The sequence below is a fragment of the Aythya marila genome (assembly GCF_965140915.1).
Source record: "Aythya marila genome assembly, chromosome: 1".
NCBI classification, from domain to species: Eukaryota; Metazoa; Chordata; class Aves; order Anseriformes; family Anatidae; genus Aythya; species Aythya marila.
In genome coordinates this window covers 8,094,450-8,111,975 of record NC_139042.1, presented here as the reverse complement: position 1 = coordinate 8,111,975, position 17,526 = coordinate 8,094,450, and the positions used below count along the sequence as shown (strand labels likewise).

The following is a 17,526-nucleotide window of genomic DNA, read 5'->3' as shown; positions in this document are numbered from 1 at the left end:
GGATAAAATGAGCCCCCAGCCAGACGATGAACAAACTTCTTTGGGAGGTTTCTTAATTTCAGATTGCTGCTTTGGGAAGATGTTGTCTGACAACCTTCCAAACAAACTACGAAGCCTCTTTATCTTAATGTATTTTGGAACAGCATTAGGCAGGAAAAAATGATTTATTTCTGGGAAAACGATGTGAAATCCTTTCAGTCATAATCAGTTCATTATTCATTTAGCTCACTGTGTGCTATCTTACGGGCATTTTTAGCAGAAAAGGTGTTCTGCTAAAGAACACCTTTTTTTTGTTCATACAAAAAGAAGCTGAGATTCACTAGTTTTGAGAAGGCACATTAAGGAACACCAAGAAACAGAATAAAATTCCTGTGGTGATCAGAAAATTGGAGCCCAACCTGATGAGGTGTCACAGTTACCTTCCCTCACTGAGATACAAATTCAGGAAATGACAGTTCCGTACACCATCCTGGAACAGACCAAAGCTATCAGACTAGCCAGCAGTCCCATGGCGTGGGAAAGACCTTCCAATGTTTTCTTTTCTTCTCTGACAGCTTCCTTGTTTTTTATCAAGCAAGCATGGACCATAAATTTATTTTTCAATATTGCTGTCTGCTTTCTGTGGTACTGTGGTGATGTTTGTGCTTTCACATCTTGTCTTTAATATGATTTTTATTTTTAAGGATTGGGAAACTGCAGGCAATATGGTCTGTAGATAAAGAAGCCATCAATGTACTGCACTCTTCCCAAACAGGGAGGTGTTATATCTTCACTATTTGCTACAGATAAATTTCAGCAATCAATTCTGCAAAAGACCCAGTAAAAGTTGTTTTTGTTCGGGTTGATCTAAACATTCTAATTTATTTCAGATGAAACTTGGGAACTTTTTTTTTTTAAATGCATTAGATGTAGTAAAATAAACTCAAAAGTCAATTCACACAGTAAAAGATTCTTATCAAATCTGTTCCGAGTAAATTACTTTCTTATACTTTTTTTTTTTTTAATCAAAATCAATTAATTTGGATTTTAGCTCCTCTGAAAAACTGGAACACCTCTGAGGGAATGAAAACATTCTGTGCTAACACTTTCCTCAATAAAACACCATTATTGTAAGAAAAAAAAAAGTTGTTTTCTCTAGATAACATTCATATTTAGTATTTTATGCTTCCTCTATAGTATTTAGCATTTATAGCTTCCTGTGTTATATAAATGTATATATAAAATATATAAGATACATAATGTATACTGGATACATGTATACAAAACATAAATACAGTATAGTGTATATAGAGAGACTATATAGACAACAAGCAGATTGAAATGCTTAACTACCCATGCTCACACTTCAGGAAGAGGCAAAACATAAAAGTCCTTATTAATTACTTTCTAATGACTAAGTGCAACTCCTCCAAGAAGCTATACGCTCTGTCCATACCATGCAGACAATCCTGCACATTGCCCAGGGACCACAGCATGAAAACAAGGTTCTGCAGCACCTATCTTGTCAGGGCCCCTGCAGCAAACTCCCTGTCTGCTGAAAAGTTCTAGCAGCATCTGGGTACATCCCTGGGAAGCTGGGAAAGGATAACTGTAAAAAGATTTTAAGTCTGCAGGCCCTGTTGCTATGGGTGTATGTAATAATAGGTAAAATCAGAAAGTCGCTCTGCCTCACTTGTGCCTCAGTTAGATAAAAAGATTTGTTTTTAGAAAGTAAGTTTCACTTTTTCATATATTTTTTTGATGCCTCTGCCAGTACAATGATGTCTGAGGGTTTCAAAAGTGCCTGTAACACACCCCAAACCGAAAAGAGGTTCTTGTGCCTCAAACAGTCTTGGGTGTCTCAACTCCAGAAACAAGACGAATGCTAAAAGAGAACAAGGTCACAGTGCCTTTGCGCTCTTCACATTATGGGTCTAGTTTTTTTCTTATTATTCACTTTGTTAAGTTTAATGGAGAAAATACAAATCCATAGGGAGAGACATCATTGTTTAGTTTGGCAAGGGCAAGCAATCCGTGACCCTCTCCAACAAAGTCTTCATGGCTCCAGACATCTTGCTGCAGCAGATGCCCCCAGCTCCACGACAGGCAGCACCTCCAGTTGTGGTACCTGAGAGTAATTTTAGAAAAAATAATGACTGGGAGATTAAGTACTTTATCCTTAGCAGCGAATGGTCACGTCTTTCCACGGGTTGTGGGGTGGGTTGGGTTGCGACCCAGGCTGGGCCTGAACCCCTCGCAGCCCAGGGGCACGAAGGCGCTCCCGGCTTTGAGACCAGAGCCGTGAGGGGCTGGGGGCTCCATCAGACCCCAAATCAGAGGAAAAGCGAAGCGGGGCCGAGCCAGCCCCGCTCCTCATGCAGCCGAGGGGCGGGCAGCCCCGCTCTCCCCGGCAGAGGCGGGGCCCAGGCGGGCACCCCCCGTTCCTCCTCCCGCCGGCGGCGGCCGAGCCTTCCCAGGTAGCCGGGGGAGGAGGCGACCGCCGCGGGGTCGAGCCGACATCTCCTTCCTGGGTTTCCTTTCGCTTCGCACCTGGGCCGGGCCGGGCTGGGTCGGGAGGCGGTGCCCGCCCCGTAGCCTCGCCCTGCCCGCCCCGGGCTCCGCCGGGTCCCCGCTGTCCCCGTGCCGCAGGTCGCCATGGTGCCGCTGTGCGGCGGCGGGGCCGGAGCCCGCCTGCTGCGGATGGCGGGGGCCGGCCGGAGGCTGCTTCTCCTCAGCGCCGCCCGGGGCAGCGGCAGCCAGGCTGGGGGAAGCCCCTATACCCACGGCAAGGCCCTGGCTGTCAAAAAGCGAGGCTACGACATCACCAGGAACCCCCACCTCAATAAGGTAGATGCTGTTTGCCTCCCCTCCGCTCCCCGCTCCCCGGCCGGCCGGGTGCTGGTGGTGGTGGGGGGCGAGGTGGGGGCTGGAGGAAGGGTCTGGGGGTTGTGAACTCGGGGGATGGCGGCTGGGGTGCAGAGGGGTAAAGGGCTTGGGCACAGCGGCTGGAAGTGGTTTCTGGGGTGGGTGGGTGGTGAGGAAGGTGCTTGGTTTCGGTGGCAGGTGCCTTGACCCAAAGGTGCTTCTGTCTTTGACCACCCATCCCCGAGGAGCTGCCCTGCGGGGAAATGCTGGATGGAGGTGCAGGGACCTCTCCCACTGAGTTCAACTCAACAGCGAACAGAGATGGCTTTGTAAGTGGTCGCTTTCTGGGTTGGCATTGATTTTGTCCTTCATAGCTGGTCACCCTGCTTCTCTTCACCTGCTGCTCCATCCAGCCGTGGTGGTGCTGGAAGAGCCCCGGTAGGTCAGAAGTGCCATCAGCCAGGACCAAAAGCTGCTCGTTTCCAACTCACGGTGAGCTAATGGAGCCGGAGAAAGCATGTCCTCTCCTAAAAATCTAATACCAACCTAGGATATTTTGATATACTTTCTGGTTAGTAGTGGAATTGATCATCTTCGTCTTAAGACAAGCGTATTTGGTTGTTCTGGTAAAGCTTCCCTTTCATTGCACATCCGTAGCAGTAAATTTCAGAGGGAGACGTCCTCAGAACTGCTGAACCTATACGTTGGGCTTTGTTCATATTTAATAAAAATAGAAGTTTTAGGAGAAGAGTGTTCAACAAAGTCTGTAAGCTGTATAAAATCAGATCCTATAATTTAGCCTCATACTACTTTTCTATCCTTTTCCATAGCTTGAGCCACCCAAAAAGTCTGGATGTGAATTTTGGAATTACAGAAATACATAAATCAGGAATGTTGGATTTCCAGTTTCTTGTGTTAATGTTGCTAGAAATAAATTCAAATAGGACAGGTATCTTAAAAATATGCACATATTAAAAACGGTGTCGATAGTTGACAGGGCTGAGACTACTTATCCGCCTCCTGTGTCAATTTCTGGACTGTAGGCTGTTCAGATCACAACTTTATGTAGTATGGGACATGCCGAGCTCCTGTCTCCTAGTGCCATTGCAGCATTCATCGAGGTGCACCCCTAAGGACAGTGTCGCAGGATGTTATTGAATATTCAACAGCTTTGCAGGCAATCTGTTCTGAATCATGCAGCGAAAGTCTGTAAGACTGAAGAGAAGAGGAATTGTCAACTATCATCTTAATGCTGATGAATTACAATTGTTTATGTGGTTTAGAGAGTTTTTTCTTCAGCATCTGGCTTGTTCTCTTGGGTATTCAGTGATAGTTATGGGATAACATTGCTAATGTTTCTAGTAGCATTACATAGAACAACATGAACTGAAAAATTAATACTTTGACCTTTGCTCCATGTAGTGCAGTAATAATGCATAACTGGTTGAATCTATCACGTTTCTTAAACTGACTTAACTTCCACAAAAAAAGATTTGGAATGTCGCGTTTGGTGCTTTTCTGAAGGCTTTTTCCCCTATCAGTGAAAGAATTTCTCTTTAACTCAAATTTTCGCCCATGTGAAGAGAAGAAAACAAAACTGCTTCTGTTGGAGGTAAATTACATTCTAGTGTGCCATGCTTAATTGGCCATGAGAAATCTCCCAGCTGGTCTCCAGCCTGGATGTTTGCTGTTTATGTTACGTTCCTCTGTCAGTACAGGCCTTACAATCATCAGTATGTCATCCTGAGAACATCCACGTGAGGAAGAAAGGCTGACATCAGTGGTAAGAGATAAGGACTGCCAGTTTATGCACCTAGGTAACTAGTTGGTGGTAAACGTTCAGCCTGTTCCCAAAGCTGTGAACTGTTTTCAGTTTGTTCTTTACAGTTTGTTGCAGTAGCTAAGGGATTAACTGTGTTCAGCTGAAATGGGATATTTCAGGCAGCTCATATGTGGTCAAGGTGTGATTGATGGCCCTTCATTCTGCCTTGCCACAGTACTGTAAATCAGAATTAGAGATCTTGATAGGTTTTCAGCTGTTGTAATCTCATCATATAGTACTTACTGTTTACACCTCTAGTAGCAGGGGGTCATTGCCATTTTTCTAAAGTGGCTCTTGCTTTTATCTAAGTTTTTATCTGATTGAAGGCTTCAGTGTGGGGCATAGTCCTCACATCTCTCCAAGAACCTCTGAAAAAGTTTTTTTTTGTTGTTCGTTTGTTTGTTTGTTTTTAAGTAAGGCATTGGGCAGCAAGTGCTTTATCGCTTTATTCAATGCACTGGCTATTTTATAGCTTCTGGGTGAAGTTTAAAGACTCGGTCTAAAGCAGTGAAGTATGGGTTGGTTTATTGAATGAAGTTGACTGTGTCCCTCCAGCAGAATCACATACGGATTTTCAGTCTGAGGTTATTGATTCAAGTCTTTGCTTGATTACTAGGTCGGAACTGCTTTGTACAAGCCTTTCAAACTTAGAAGTCACTGCTGCCAGGTCCTGTCTAATACTCTCTCACTAAAAGCAAGCTGTCTTCTGAAATGCTCATCTGTTTTCCAAACCTGCATGAGATGAAAAAAAAAATGAAAAAGCTGGTGATGGACATAAGAAATATGCACTTGTTTCTTTTATTTGGTCATTGTTTACTCCATGGAGTTAGCTGGATTTTGTGATGTAAGGAGTGCCAGCACCATAGTAAGCATGGATTATGAATGAGTGGCCTCCAGTTCTTAAATTATTTGGCCAGTCTATGTATTGCATTGTGTATAAGAGCTTGCTTAACTATCACATTTTGGAGTAAATTTAGAGGAAAAACTGATTGGCAGCTAAGGCGAGACTGGGTTCCACCTCTGAGACTTGGCTCAATTATCAGTTATGTCTCTGACTTCCTGTGACGCTGGGGAGGTCACGAGCAAGGGAATCTTGTAGCTTAAATCCTCTGGCAGTAGGAAGAACTTTGAAGACAGAACTTCATCTATGTTGTGCATGAGCATTCTGCATGTTACTGTACAATTCAAACACTGCTCTTCCTTGTGTTTTGAAGAGTTATAACCCCCGTCTGATCCAAGGGCAGGACTCGGGAATTGTCAGTGTTCTTCTCAGAGGGTGTTTGTGGACCTAAAAGGCAATAGCAGTTGTTCTCAGCTGATGAAAGAGTCACAGAAATAATAGAAGGAAGGGCTTGTCACATGTTCTTATGAAGCACTTCATAAAGTAGTTCCTATTTTCCTGCCCTTGAATGCTGCAGAATTGGAAATCCTAAAAAAAAAAAGATATCAGACAACCCCAGAGAGCTGGTGAGACCATTCTGTGGAGATCCAAGTGTAAACTGAGCTCCAAGAAGATTTATTGGAAGCTTGGACAAGTTTAAGGAAGTGCCCTGCTGACACGGCAGCAGCAGTACTGGGCTTGCTGAGAAATGAGCCTGTCCTCAGCCTTGTGAGAAGTTATTTCAACACTCGGATCCTGGAAGGAAAGATGAGGCACATCCTACCCATGGCTGTCTTTCTCCATGTTGCCTTGTGGTTGGTATGGTCATGGCCATGCTGTCTCCTCTCTCTGACACTGTCTGCTGTTCTTAGCATCTGTGTAGTTCTGTTCATCTTGGATGTGCTGTTCGTGACTCCCCACTTCTGCCAGGAGCTCTGTCACATCCACATGCCCTCTCTGTGTTTTAACAAACACAGACTGAGCTGAGGTTTAAACTCACCAGCTGAACAATTCCCAGTTTGACTACAGACCTGTAGGGACTCAAAAAAATCTTACCTTGTCCAAAATCATCTATAATTTTGTTCATGACATCAGACTGCCACAGGTTCTGCACTGTTCGCTTGGAAGGTTGATGGCACTTCACGTGTTTTCCTAGAAGTCTTAGCTTTGGCGTAAGTCATGCCTCTTGGGAGAGCTGCCATAACAAGCAGATGCCAATCTAGAGGTCAGTTAGTTCTCAAAGTGGCGGGTTATTGCTGCATTTCAAGGGCTGAGATGTTTAACTGATAACACACTACATTTTTCTGCAAGCTGCAGTGCAAAGAGTGTGGGGCCTTCTGTATACATCTGGATAACAGCCTGTACTTCTTCGGTGCACATACACACTTGATTTCATGAAATGTGTGATAAAGAATTATCAAAACAAAAATACCAGTCTGCAAATGTAAGAGTGAAACTTGACAACTAACTGCTGTAGGTTTCTGCAGCAGCTTTGGGATTTACTGCTGCACACAGCATTACAATGCAGGTTTGTTTGTCCTTCAGCTTTGTTGGGATCAGAATTAAGCTAATTGAGGGTTCTTTGAACACGGTGTCAGTGATCTGCCGATGCAGCTGAGACAAAATGATAGCCTTGCACATGGCTGTACCCAGCAACTATGGTGAAACCAGCCTAAAAGTAGCTGGATTAGTAGAGTGATTGCATTTAAACAAACTTAGTAATGAGCACGAGAGCAGTGCCTCTGAAACGGGAGTTGGCAAGATTAAATCGAGGCAGGATTCCACTTTTAAATGATTAAATCTCTGATGTAAGCTCACATGGTTGTTATATTCTTACAACTAGAGTTTCCTGTTGTCTGTCTGTGGGTCTCAATAGACATTTAACCTCTGGGGACGGCACAGGGGTTTTCAGTGGCTGTGTGACTCCCAGCGCTTGTTAACTTAACATCTGTTTGTGTTTTACAGTGTAAGAGTGTGAGATGAGCAGAGTCTGGAGGCTGCCCTCTTAGCTTGTCAGGAATCTATGGCTACTTAGAGGACACTGGATTTTTAATTAAAAAAAAAGCCCACTGAGGGTTCTTAAATACATTGAAACCACACCTGGCTGGGAGAGTCTCCAAATGGAAAATAAAGGAAGGATGGGAGTGCAGAGGAAAAGTGTCCGATTTGCCTGCACTATTTACTCCTGAGGTTTATGGGTGCTGCTGGAGACAGGATGCTCACACAGGTGAACCTGCTAGGTCTCTGGTGTCTAGGGACAGCAAAGAAGACACATTCTTGGCCAACCCCTACAGCACACAGGTTACCCCAAACCCAAGCTAAGCCCCAGCTGAGAAGACAAGGGGCCAAGACAACTTGGCCTGGTCAGCAAATTACACCCAAACTAAATCTGTTGGTGGTGCTTTTGGTGTTGGCGGCAGCTTACAACAGTCCCTTTGCTTGCCCAGCTTGGAGTCCAGTCCCTTTCCCTGATCATTCCCAAACCAGGAGGCCATCTGCCTTCCTGTCCCGCTGCCTAATCCCTTGCCAAGAATAGCTGTCTGCTTTGGCAGCCCGGTAATAATTCGGGGGCAGAGTGGGAGGGCTTGGAAATGCCGAGGAAGGCTGCTGCTGCCAAGAGGGGTGCTCGTGCAGCCCCTGACCCTGTCTGTGTTGTAGCAGCCCTGTAGCACCTCAAGGCTTGTTTTGCCTTCAGCACATGTAAATGTCGTGAGGGGTCTTGGACATATCGGTCAGGCAGCTCTTATAGGTGCTGGGGTTATGCTCATAGCCACCATAAGGTATTAACAGAGAAAAAATGGGACTCGAACCAAAATACTTGTTTCTGTCTTCTGAGCAGTTTCTATCATAAAAATGCCTTTCAAATTGCCTTTAAGCTGTGGAATTTTATGAGTTTGGCAGCTGCCTATGTTGTTTTCCCTTTATCATATCCTTTCCCTAAGAGAAGCCTTAATCCTTACACCAGCCATGGCTTGGTGTAGGGGCAGAGCGGAGTTTGAACATAGTTCTTGTTTGATAGAGTGCACCAGGCTTTTTTGACACTTGAGTAAGAATTGCCTTGAAGCAACACAAGCTGTTTGATCAATACTATGAAAATCGATATTGTTGCAGTTACAAGGGATCCAGGGCTGAATGGTGCATGTTCAGCATTCCTGTTTATTGCATCTAGTGAAGCGTGTGGCAACCAACCAGTTGATTACTTTGGAAACCCTGTGGATATTGAAGGTAAGGCTGAGCATATTATATGTGGGTCCTGTAAACATTTCACTCTGCTGACCTCAGCAGGCTTCAAACCTTGCCCCACGTAAATAGCAGGACATTATATGGCCTTGACGTTAGCAATTGGGTGCTGCAGTGCTACAGATGAGTTACTGGTGCTGGTCAGAACGGGTGGTGATCTGGCTAAAGCTGCTGAAAGGCAGTACTAACTTGCAAGATGAAGCAAAGAACAAAATTTTGTAAGCTGGTTTTGTTTTGAGATGGATTTGTCATGCAGTTGGTCACTAACAGATGGGTCTCAGCAATTTTGTAGTGTTTCATGGCAGAGTTTGACCTGTGAGTGGTTATTTTTTATGTATTTGTTTATTTATCGTGGGTCTTAGATCTGGCTGAACAAAAAAAAATGCACCTAGGGCAAATTCAATTTGATTTGGTTTTGGATAAAAAGCCCATAAATGGAATTAATCTTTACCTTCTATAGCAGCCACCTCCAGGGGAACACTCAACCTGCTCTTACTGGCATGAACTCAGAGCTGAGAAAGGAAAGGTGGGGCCTTTAAAGAAGAAACAAACCAACCCAGCAATTTCACAAGATTGAGAGGTGGAAACTGGTCAGTGACTTCTGTGGTCTGATTGTAAACCTGGTGGTATGATAAACTGAGTGGCTGGGATTCAGGGGCTTGGGTCTCAGTCCACAAGGTCCCTTCTGCTAGGGAGAAATGTCCCCTAGCTGGTGGGACTTTGTGTTCTGTATACCTGAAAGTCCTTTACACTAATGCCAACTTTCTAACAGTTTTACTTTAGCAGGAGCAGCACATGGATTTCAATTCCTTTACTATAAAGTATTATACTGAGAGTGTTTGATATAAAAAGTGCTACTTTGCCCCAGTTTTACCACTTGAATTATACTGGTGATAGGTGAGTGTCAAAAATGGGTTTTGTTAGGCTTATGGTGGGCTTAGATATGCAAGCTCATTTTATAAAATTACTGGATGACCTCAGCTGGGTAGTTTGACCCTTAATCTTCTCTGTCTAATCACCATATTACACCTTGTTTCTGTTCTGTGCTTCATCTGCTGGCACAATCAAGCATAGTCTGCAGTTTATTTAAATCAGCAGAAATTCCATAGCTTTTATGTGGCATGTAAAAGGGCATAATGATTACAAATGGTACTGTATATTTTGAAACTTAGAGCACAATAAATGGAATTCACTGCAATAAAAAAGTATTTTTTTTCAGATTAAAGCACTTTAATATTCATCTTGCCATAGCCTATTTATCCCCTCGCACTTCCCTCCATAAATAATTCTTAGTTTTCATGGCAGCTGCAGAACCCTGAAGTTGATTAACCATTTTTTTTTTCCCTTTAGTAAAAAAATGTACTGGAACACGAGTCCACAGATGTGCCTTATGCTTACAGAGAAAGACTTGGGCTCCATAAACGTGAGTGAGAGCCCAGTTTGGTCTGACTGTGAGTGATGCCCTTCAGTCCGTGAGCTTGCAACAAGCAATTGGACTTATTGATACCTGTAGCTGCATGAGGAAGTTATGACTGCTTGTAGTATTTCAGCTTCTCTGTTATTTAGGGGTGTTTTGTTTTTTTTTCCTGGACTTCCTATTGATGATGCTGGTTTGCCTTCCTGAACCTCCCTACACGCACTCAGACTTGCCTGGCTGTTGCAAGTGCTGTGCAAACCTCTGCTTTTGGCAACTCTTCTCTGCTTTCAGGGTTTTACTTTGTCTTCAGTTCCAAGAGTGCCACTGCCAGCATATGCCCCGTGCAGACAGCATCCAGGCATTTTGAGCATCAAGCGAGTGGTGTGCAGGAGTACAGATTGTCCTGTTTTGTGTCGTTTTTGTTCATTTGGTTTTAATCAAGGGTGCAGGGAGCTAAGAGGCAAATGGTTATTTTAACTATCCCAGGGGTTCTGGATCCAGAGATACAAAGGCAAAATCTAGGAGACAGGTCAGGTTGAAAAACAGAAGTGTTTGCTTTGTCTTTTGTTTTCCCTCTGGCTGCTACTTAATTTTCTGCCTTTTTCTCACAACCTTATCAGACCTGCTATCAAACATTGGGCAGCCCATTGTAGTTTTTACTCAAATAAATTATTTTGGGACTTACTTAGCTTTAGAGCCATTGTGAGTGGGTCAGACGTGTCTTGATTCTTGGGGAAGAATAAACACTGTTCTGGAATTCTGTCCCTTTCAATAGAAGACCTAGCACAACAGCAAACTTCACTACTTCCAGCTCATAATGTGCTCCAGCAGAGATGATGAGCATGCTTTTAATTTTTAACCTCCTCTTTGAGGCCTGCTTGCTATCTGTCTCCCCAAACAACATGACATTTTGATAAATGGCATATATTGTCAGCCTAATACAATATCTTTCTTTTATTATTTTTTTTAAATGACAAAGCTTTTTATAGTTCTGCAGCTGCCAAACACAAAGCACAGACATAAACTTTGCAGACTAGGGTTCTGACAAAGAAAATAGCACCAACACAGACGTTTTCTGCATATCAAAATTTTCTGCTTCGCTTCCCTTTGCAGTTCTTGTTTGTGCATTGATCCTTTTTTAACATCTGCTATGGAACCAAAACAGATTTTCAGTAAATTTTTGTATTCTATAAAGAAGATTAGCTCCACATCTCAGAGAAAAAAAAATCTGTGTCCAGCTTATAAAGTGATAAGTCTGTTTTGTAACCTGTCCATATGGATTAACTCTGTTCAGCCTCATAAAACATGTAGTTATTTAGGCTTTACTGTGTTTCTCAACAGAGGAAGGAATTAGTTATTTTAAATCCAGCAGTGTTATGTTCTCCTGGACAGGACATCTTGAACTTTAACTCTTTGGCCTGGCTAATGGATTTGTCACTTCCCCATGTGGTTAAATTCATTGTGGAAACTATTAAACTCTGTTTAATCTTCATTTGCAGGGTTTGATGTTAAACCTATGGGTAATTTTAGCAAGGATTAGTTGCAAATGAGCGCATGTATTATACGTGCCAAGTCCTGTCATTTCTGGAAGTGTCCAGATTATTAGTTTCTGTTGTCAGGCTGATCTAAGCATGTAGGCAGGGCAGGGGCTGGAGGGAGAGATGATGTACTTTATAACTGGTTTATGTGGGGGAGAAAAAGGTAAAACCTGGGATTTTCATGTTCACAGCTTTTCTTCTAGGAACTCAATTTTTTCTTATCCCCAACTACATCAGTTGGTCCAATTTAAAAAACAAGCAAGCAAAAACCACCTAAACTTCCCCAGTGAGACATTTTCTACCTTTCAGGTAATTAGATGAGTTAATCTTGCCATTTTTTCCATAGCTAATTGCTGGCATAAAACAACCTCTTCTGTAAATCAGATCCCCAGATCACAGTTACTGGAGGGACCAAGGATATTCTCTTCCCTTATGTTATATGAGGGTTTATAAATATAAATGTAGTCTAAAAAGGTATCATTGGTACATTGGTTTAGATTTGTTTGTTTGTTTGTTTGTTTTAAACAGATACTCTTTCAATGCAAAAAAACATACCACAGCTGAGAGGGTGAACAATTTGACTAGTGTGATGTGCACAAAGGCACAAAGGCTGAATTCCTGCAGAGACTCCTGTAGGGAAGAGAAAAGAGCTGTACAACAGTTGTAGGATCATAAAAACCACTCATCCTTCTCCCAGAATTGTTTAGGTGGTTTCTGGGTGAGAGATGGAGTTTGTGCAAGGGGACCTGAAAATGTGTGAAGTGAGCAGCGTTGAAAAGAAGAATTGAAAAGTCATCTCTCTTCTCCCAGTGCCAGGCAGAGGGCTTGGCAGGCTGGGTGATGGTGCCAGAAAGCGATGATTAGATCCAACCATGTGCTCCAGGTAGTTGCATCCACAGAAAATTTCTCAAGCATAAGTTAATGTTGATCCCAATGCAGATGGCTTGCATTCTGCAGTATCTGCTACTTTATACTCACTAGGGAATTTGCTTACATTGGCGTCTTATAAGCTTCTCAAGTACACCATGTTCAAACATAAATTCAGTTGCTCAAAGAATAATAAAAGTTGTTGTGTTTTTTTTCCCCCTTAAGTTTGGAGGATTTTCAGTGCACATACCACTGGGACTTGTTTCTCATTTCACACATGCAATAGATTCCTCTTAGGCTTGGTAGATTGCCTAGGCTGGGATGTGCAGCAGTATTTATTAGAAGGAGACATGTGTGACATGCCTTTCACTTCATGTGCTGATGCCAGCAGCTTTTACTGGCTTATGTCTGGGGAAAAAAATGCCTGCTGCAGCACAGAGGTATCCCTGAACACTGCTGTTTGGTTTTTAAAAGGCAACATAGGCTTAAGCCATTGGGAGAATTTCCACTGATTTCAGTCAACTTTTCACTGAGCCTTGCTTAAATTTAGGACCAACCAACTGCACCTTTCAAGATGCGACACTGTTTAATCACAGAAGGATAAGATTAAAGATAGCGTAGTGTGAAATTTTACCATATTGCTCTGTTAAGAGATAGTAACTAAAATGGAAACAAAAATTTATGCATACTAATTGCTTAAGTCAAAATCTGAAAGAAAAAAAATAGAACTTGCCAATATAATCAATTTCTGTTGATACAGAATCACTGAAGGCTTCAGCCGATTCCATAGTTAACATGTCCCAAAAAATTAAAAGTACTTTGTGGTGCTCCTTATCTTGGCCTCATCTGTCCAAGCTGCATCTTCCTTCTGAGCTTTGAGACAACCAACTTAAAGTGTTACTTTTCCAATGCCAAAATCTGTCCTCTGGCACGCAGGCAAGAGCTGGACTGAATGAAAGATGTGCACTACATGAGATCCTGTGGAGAGCTTGAGGCTGCCTTGCACAGCTCTTGTAGCTGCTTCATAAAACGCACAAAAGCGCCTTTGAATTATGACCTTGCAAGTGGTCACTGGTCAGGGGTAACTGGGATTATGAAACCCGAATAAATGCATGACTGGCACTGAAACTGGGCCGCACTCCCTAAAGGCAAGTAGGTGTTTTGGGTGTAGCATGTTATATCTTCAAATAGAGCTAACTAAATCATTTGTCATATAAATAGAAAAGAAGTGATGCAAAGGTGCTGGAAAACAGCAGCAAGACTCTGGCTGCTGCTGGAAAATACCTCTGGCATTGGGCACTTATTAAAAGCTAATTGCATTTTAAAGATAAGCTTTAATGGATTTGGCAGTGGGAGCGCAACTGTAATCAGATCTTGTTGTTTTGTACAAGTGCCTTTCAGGTTTCTGTGCAAGGTCAAATGTCCTATTGACTGGCAGCTGAACTGCTTGGCTTGTAGGAATGTAACTGAGATTTGGTGGAGCTGCAAAATGAGTTTCCCACTGCAGCCAAATACACAAGTATACGAGAATCCAGCAGTTTCACTTCCTGCAAAGCTGAAAACCCCCGTAGCATTTATTAGGATTTCCAGCAGGGAAAAAGGGATATTAATATTGTTTGACTTACAGAATCATAATATTTGCACTGCAATTTGTAACGCAGGGCAAAAAGTTTTCAATTAGTGTTTCCTGAGGAACAGCAAATTCAGTGAAGTGGATGCTTTTAGCTTTTTATTTTTTGTCAGAGAATAAATAAAGTGGTTCACAGGACCTTAAGTGTTCTGCAGTGCTGGAGCAGGGAAGAGCAGTGAATGGGGTTACAGATAGGAAGCAATGAACAGCTGAAACCTTCCTCAGTGCTTTCGTTTGGCATCGTCATTATTTAATCTCTGAACTGTGGCACTGGATCAAGTGTGCTTGGGGCAGGCACAAACTTCAGTCTTGTTGATAAAATAGTCACTTGGTCACTTCAGTGCTGGTTTTGATTTGCCTAGCATTAAAAAATTGCACTGACGGTCTGGGCTGCTTGCAGTGAACCCTGCTACGGGGCCCAAGCCAGATCTGCTTCAAGTCCTGGGAGCCTCTTCCCTTTCAGGTTCTTAGCAATTTCAATATTTTTAGTAATTTCAGACTATGGGAAATCCTTTATGGCTTTGAAAGCAAAGATTAAAACTTAATTTTGAGGTAGCACAAGCTTTTCCTATCCAAGACGGTCTGAAGAGCCATGTATGTGTGAGCTTCCAGAGTTGTGGTGTGCATGCAGCAGTGGGATCATCGGGACGAGTGGTACTAGGGAGATGGGTACTCTTCAGGGCATGTTCTGGGTGAGGTGCCTCACACTCCTGTCCCTTGAGTAAGGAGAACCTGAGGTGATCAGTTCGCCACAGACACCTGCACTGTGGGTATCCTGAGGTAGCCGAGATGAATTCATCCTGTGAACATGCACATATTGGATGCAGTAATGGAGCTTTGTGCCAGAGCTGCTACTCTGTCGCTGATATCTGAGGTACCCTGGCAAATAATTTCACCTCTATGCTTCAGTGCACCTGAGCATTGCTGCGCAGACCTGCTTTGCGTGGCTGTATGTGGAAGGCCGGCTTCATCCGCCTGTTTGCAGGACCTTGTGGGCAACAGGATACCCAAGGACAAAGAAATGGTGCAACAGAATGAGCAGTTGGTCTGTTTGAACCGGTGTCATTCGGTTGCCTGTTTTGGTCCTGGCCTTACTCAAAAGAGATGGAGAGAGGGACAGAGAGGGAAGAGCAAAACAGGGAACAGAAGGGGAAGTACGGGAGCTCTCTACTTTGGGAGGAGGAGGCTTGCGTAGGGATTATGTGGCAAGGTTTTGGTAGCAGGGATGCTGCAGGGGTGGTCTCTGTGAGGAATCCAGAAGCTGCCCCATGTTATTATCTAATAACAGCCAGTAAGATATGGCCTGGAGGTAGCTGCAGCCTGTGGAGAGCCCCCACAGGAGCAGGCCCCAGGCCAGAGCTGCAGCCCATGGAGAGGAGCCCATGCAGGAGCAGGGGGTCTGGGGGGAGCTGCCACCCATGGGGGACCTGTGCTGGAGCAGTTTGCTCCTGGGGGATGGACCCTGTGGTACAGAGACATGTGGGAGCAGTTCCTGAAGAGCTGCAGCCTGTGGGCAGTCCCCGCAGGCTCAGTTTGGGAAGGACGGCATCCCGTGGGAGGGACCCCACATGGAGCAGGGGCAGAGAGGGACCATGAAGGAGCGGTGGAGACAAAGCGTCAGGGACTGACTGCAGCTCCCATTCCCCATTCTCCCGTGCCACACAGGGGAAGGAGGTAGAAGAGGGTGGATGGAGGAAGGTGGTTTTAATTTGTTTTTAGTTCTCACTGTTTCAGTCTGTTATCAGTAGACAATATTAATATTGTTAAGGGTTGCTATTTCTACGCAGAGCTTGAGTATGCTGAACACCCTGGCTGCTGGTAAATGTGCAGAAGATACTGCGTCTTCACAGTTGCTATTACCAGTGCCCGTTATTTCCAGAGGTTTGGCTCGGTGGATGGAAAATGTTTAATCTGAGCTGTTTGTAAGACTGAGCTAGCTATTGTCCAAGGTTACCACAAAAGCCTCTCTCAATTGGCGTGCTCTAAAATCCCGAAAGCCTGTTGCAGCTCTGCTTCCTGTCAAGTATAAATATGTTTGATACTGTTTATAGACAAATTATTGCTGTTAAAACTTGTCTTGAAGCTGTTGTTTACATGTACATATTTGAAGTGCTTAACTTGTATGGGTTTTGTGTGTACTGCCCTATCGAATGTTTGCCAAAGTCTCCACATTTTTCAACCTTCTGCAGATTGAGAATTTGGTGTCGGTTTCAGGTAAAAGAAAATCTGTGGTTTAGTTTGATGTTAAATGATCACTGGTGTCGGTTGCCACCGCTGTGTTTGATTGCACTGATTTCACACTGTCCCAAAGGACTTATTTTGCCATAGCAAACATTTGATAGCTCACGACTGTATTGCAGTGGTTGGGTAACTGTAGGGGACAGGGTGGAGGATCAGGGAACCAACCTGGGCCCTGTGTGGGTCTTGAATGCAGCAAGGATGTTTTCTGAAGCTAAGGGTTACAAATCTGACACTGTCTCAGATTTGGGGATGAGTAGCACAAATTGCACCTTCTAGAACCTTTGTCTTCTCCACGCTTGAAATGTAGGATATAAAGGGATGTGTACTCCCATATAATTGTCACCCCCTTGACATGTGATGGGTACTGATGCACCTTTCATAAATTGGCTACATACGTCCACTCCTGTGGTCTCCAAGCCCCAGGTTCTTCATCAGCAGCAGTTTGGTTTGTACTAGAGCAAACTCTTAATAAATTCTTTCTCTTATTTTTTTCCTACTTCTTACTGTTGCTTCAGAGCTTTGGAGCTTAAGACCCAGAGTCACTCAGGCTCCATCCATGATCAGTAGCAGTTTTTTCTGTACGATAACTTTCTTATTTTAGTACACTAGTGTTAAAAGTTTGTGGCTGAGAATAATGTTTAAATCTCTCTTCTTTCATTTATGCAGGCTGCATATCGAGAGCTTTATCACAGTGACTGAGAGGAATGGACAGGACTCTGGATCCTTAGTGCAAACCAGCGCTCCAAAAGGGCTGAAAAAACTGAGAATGTTCTGTAGAAAAGCTATTCCTCCTTTTTCGTATAGTCTTTTCCTTGGGCAACTGAGCTTCTTAGGCTGAACCTTATTTGAAGATTGTCACCAGTTAGTGACACCATCTCGATGCAGACATTAGTACGTAACAGTGTACCTGGCTTCACATTCAGAGTGGATTGAAAGTATCTCCTAATTGCATGCCATTAAATTCTCAGTGCTGTGTGCATGCTATGGTAAGGGATACTGTGCAAGCACAAAAGGGAGGGAATCAGACACCTTTCCGGGATACTTTTA

The 17,526-nt window shown here is 43.6% G+C and overlaps 1 protein-coding gene across 1 annotated transcript in view; it reads left to right on the top strand.

The window, feature by feature from the left end:
- Nucleotides 1-2,427: 2,427 nt before the first annotated feature.
- ME3 (malic enzyme 3) overlaps nucleotides 2,428-17,526 on the top strand; it is a 126,758-nt gene continuing 111,659 nt past the window's right edge. Inside the window, exon 1 of the mRNA XM_082774968.1 lies at nucleotides 2,428-2,826. Coding sequence (XP_082631094.1) covers nucleotides 2,635-2,826 — 192 coding nt within the window. The 5' untranslated portion in view covers nucleotides 2,428-2,634. The remainder of the gene's footprint in view (nucleotides 2,827-17,526) is intronic.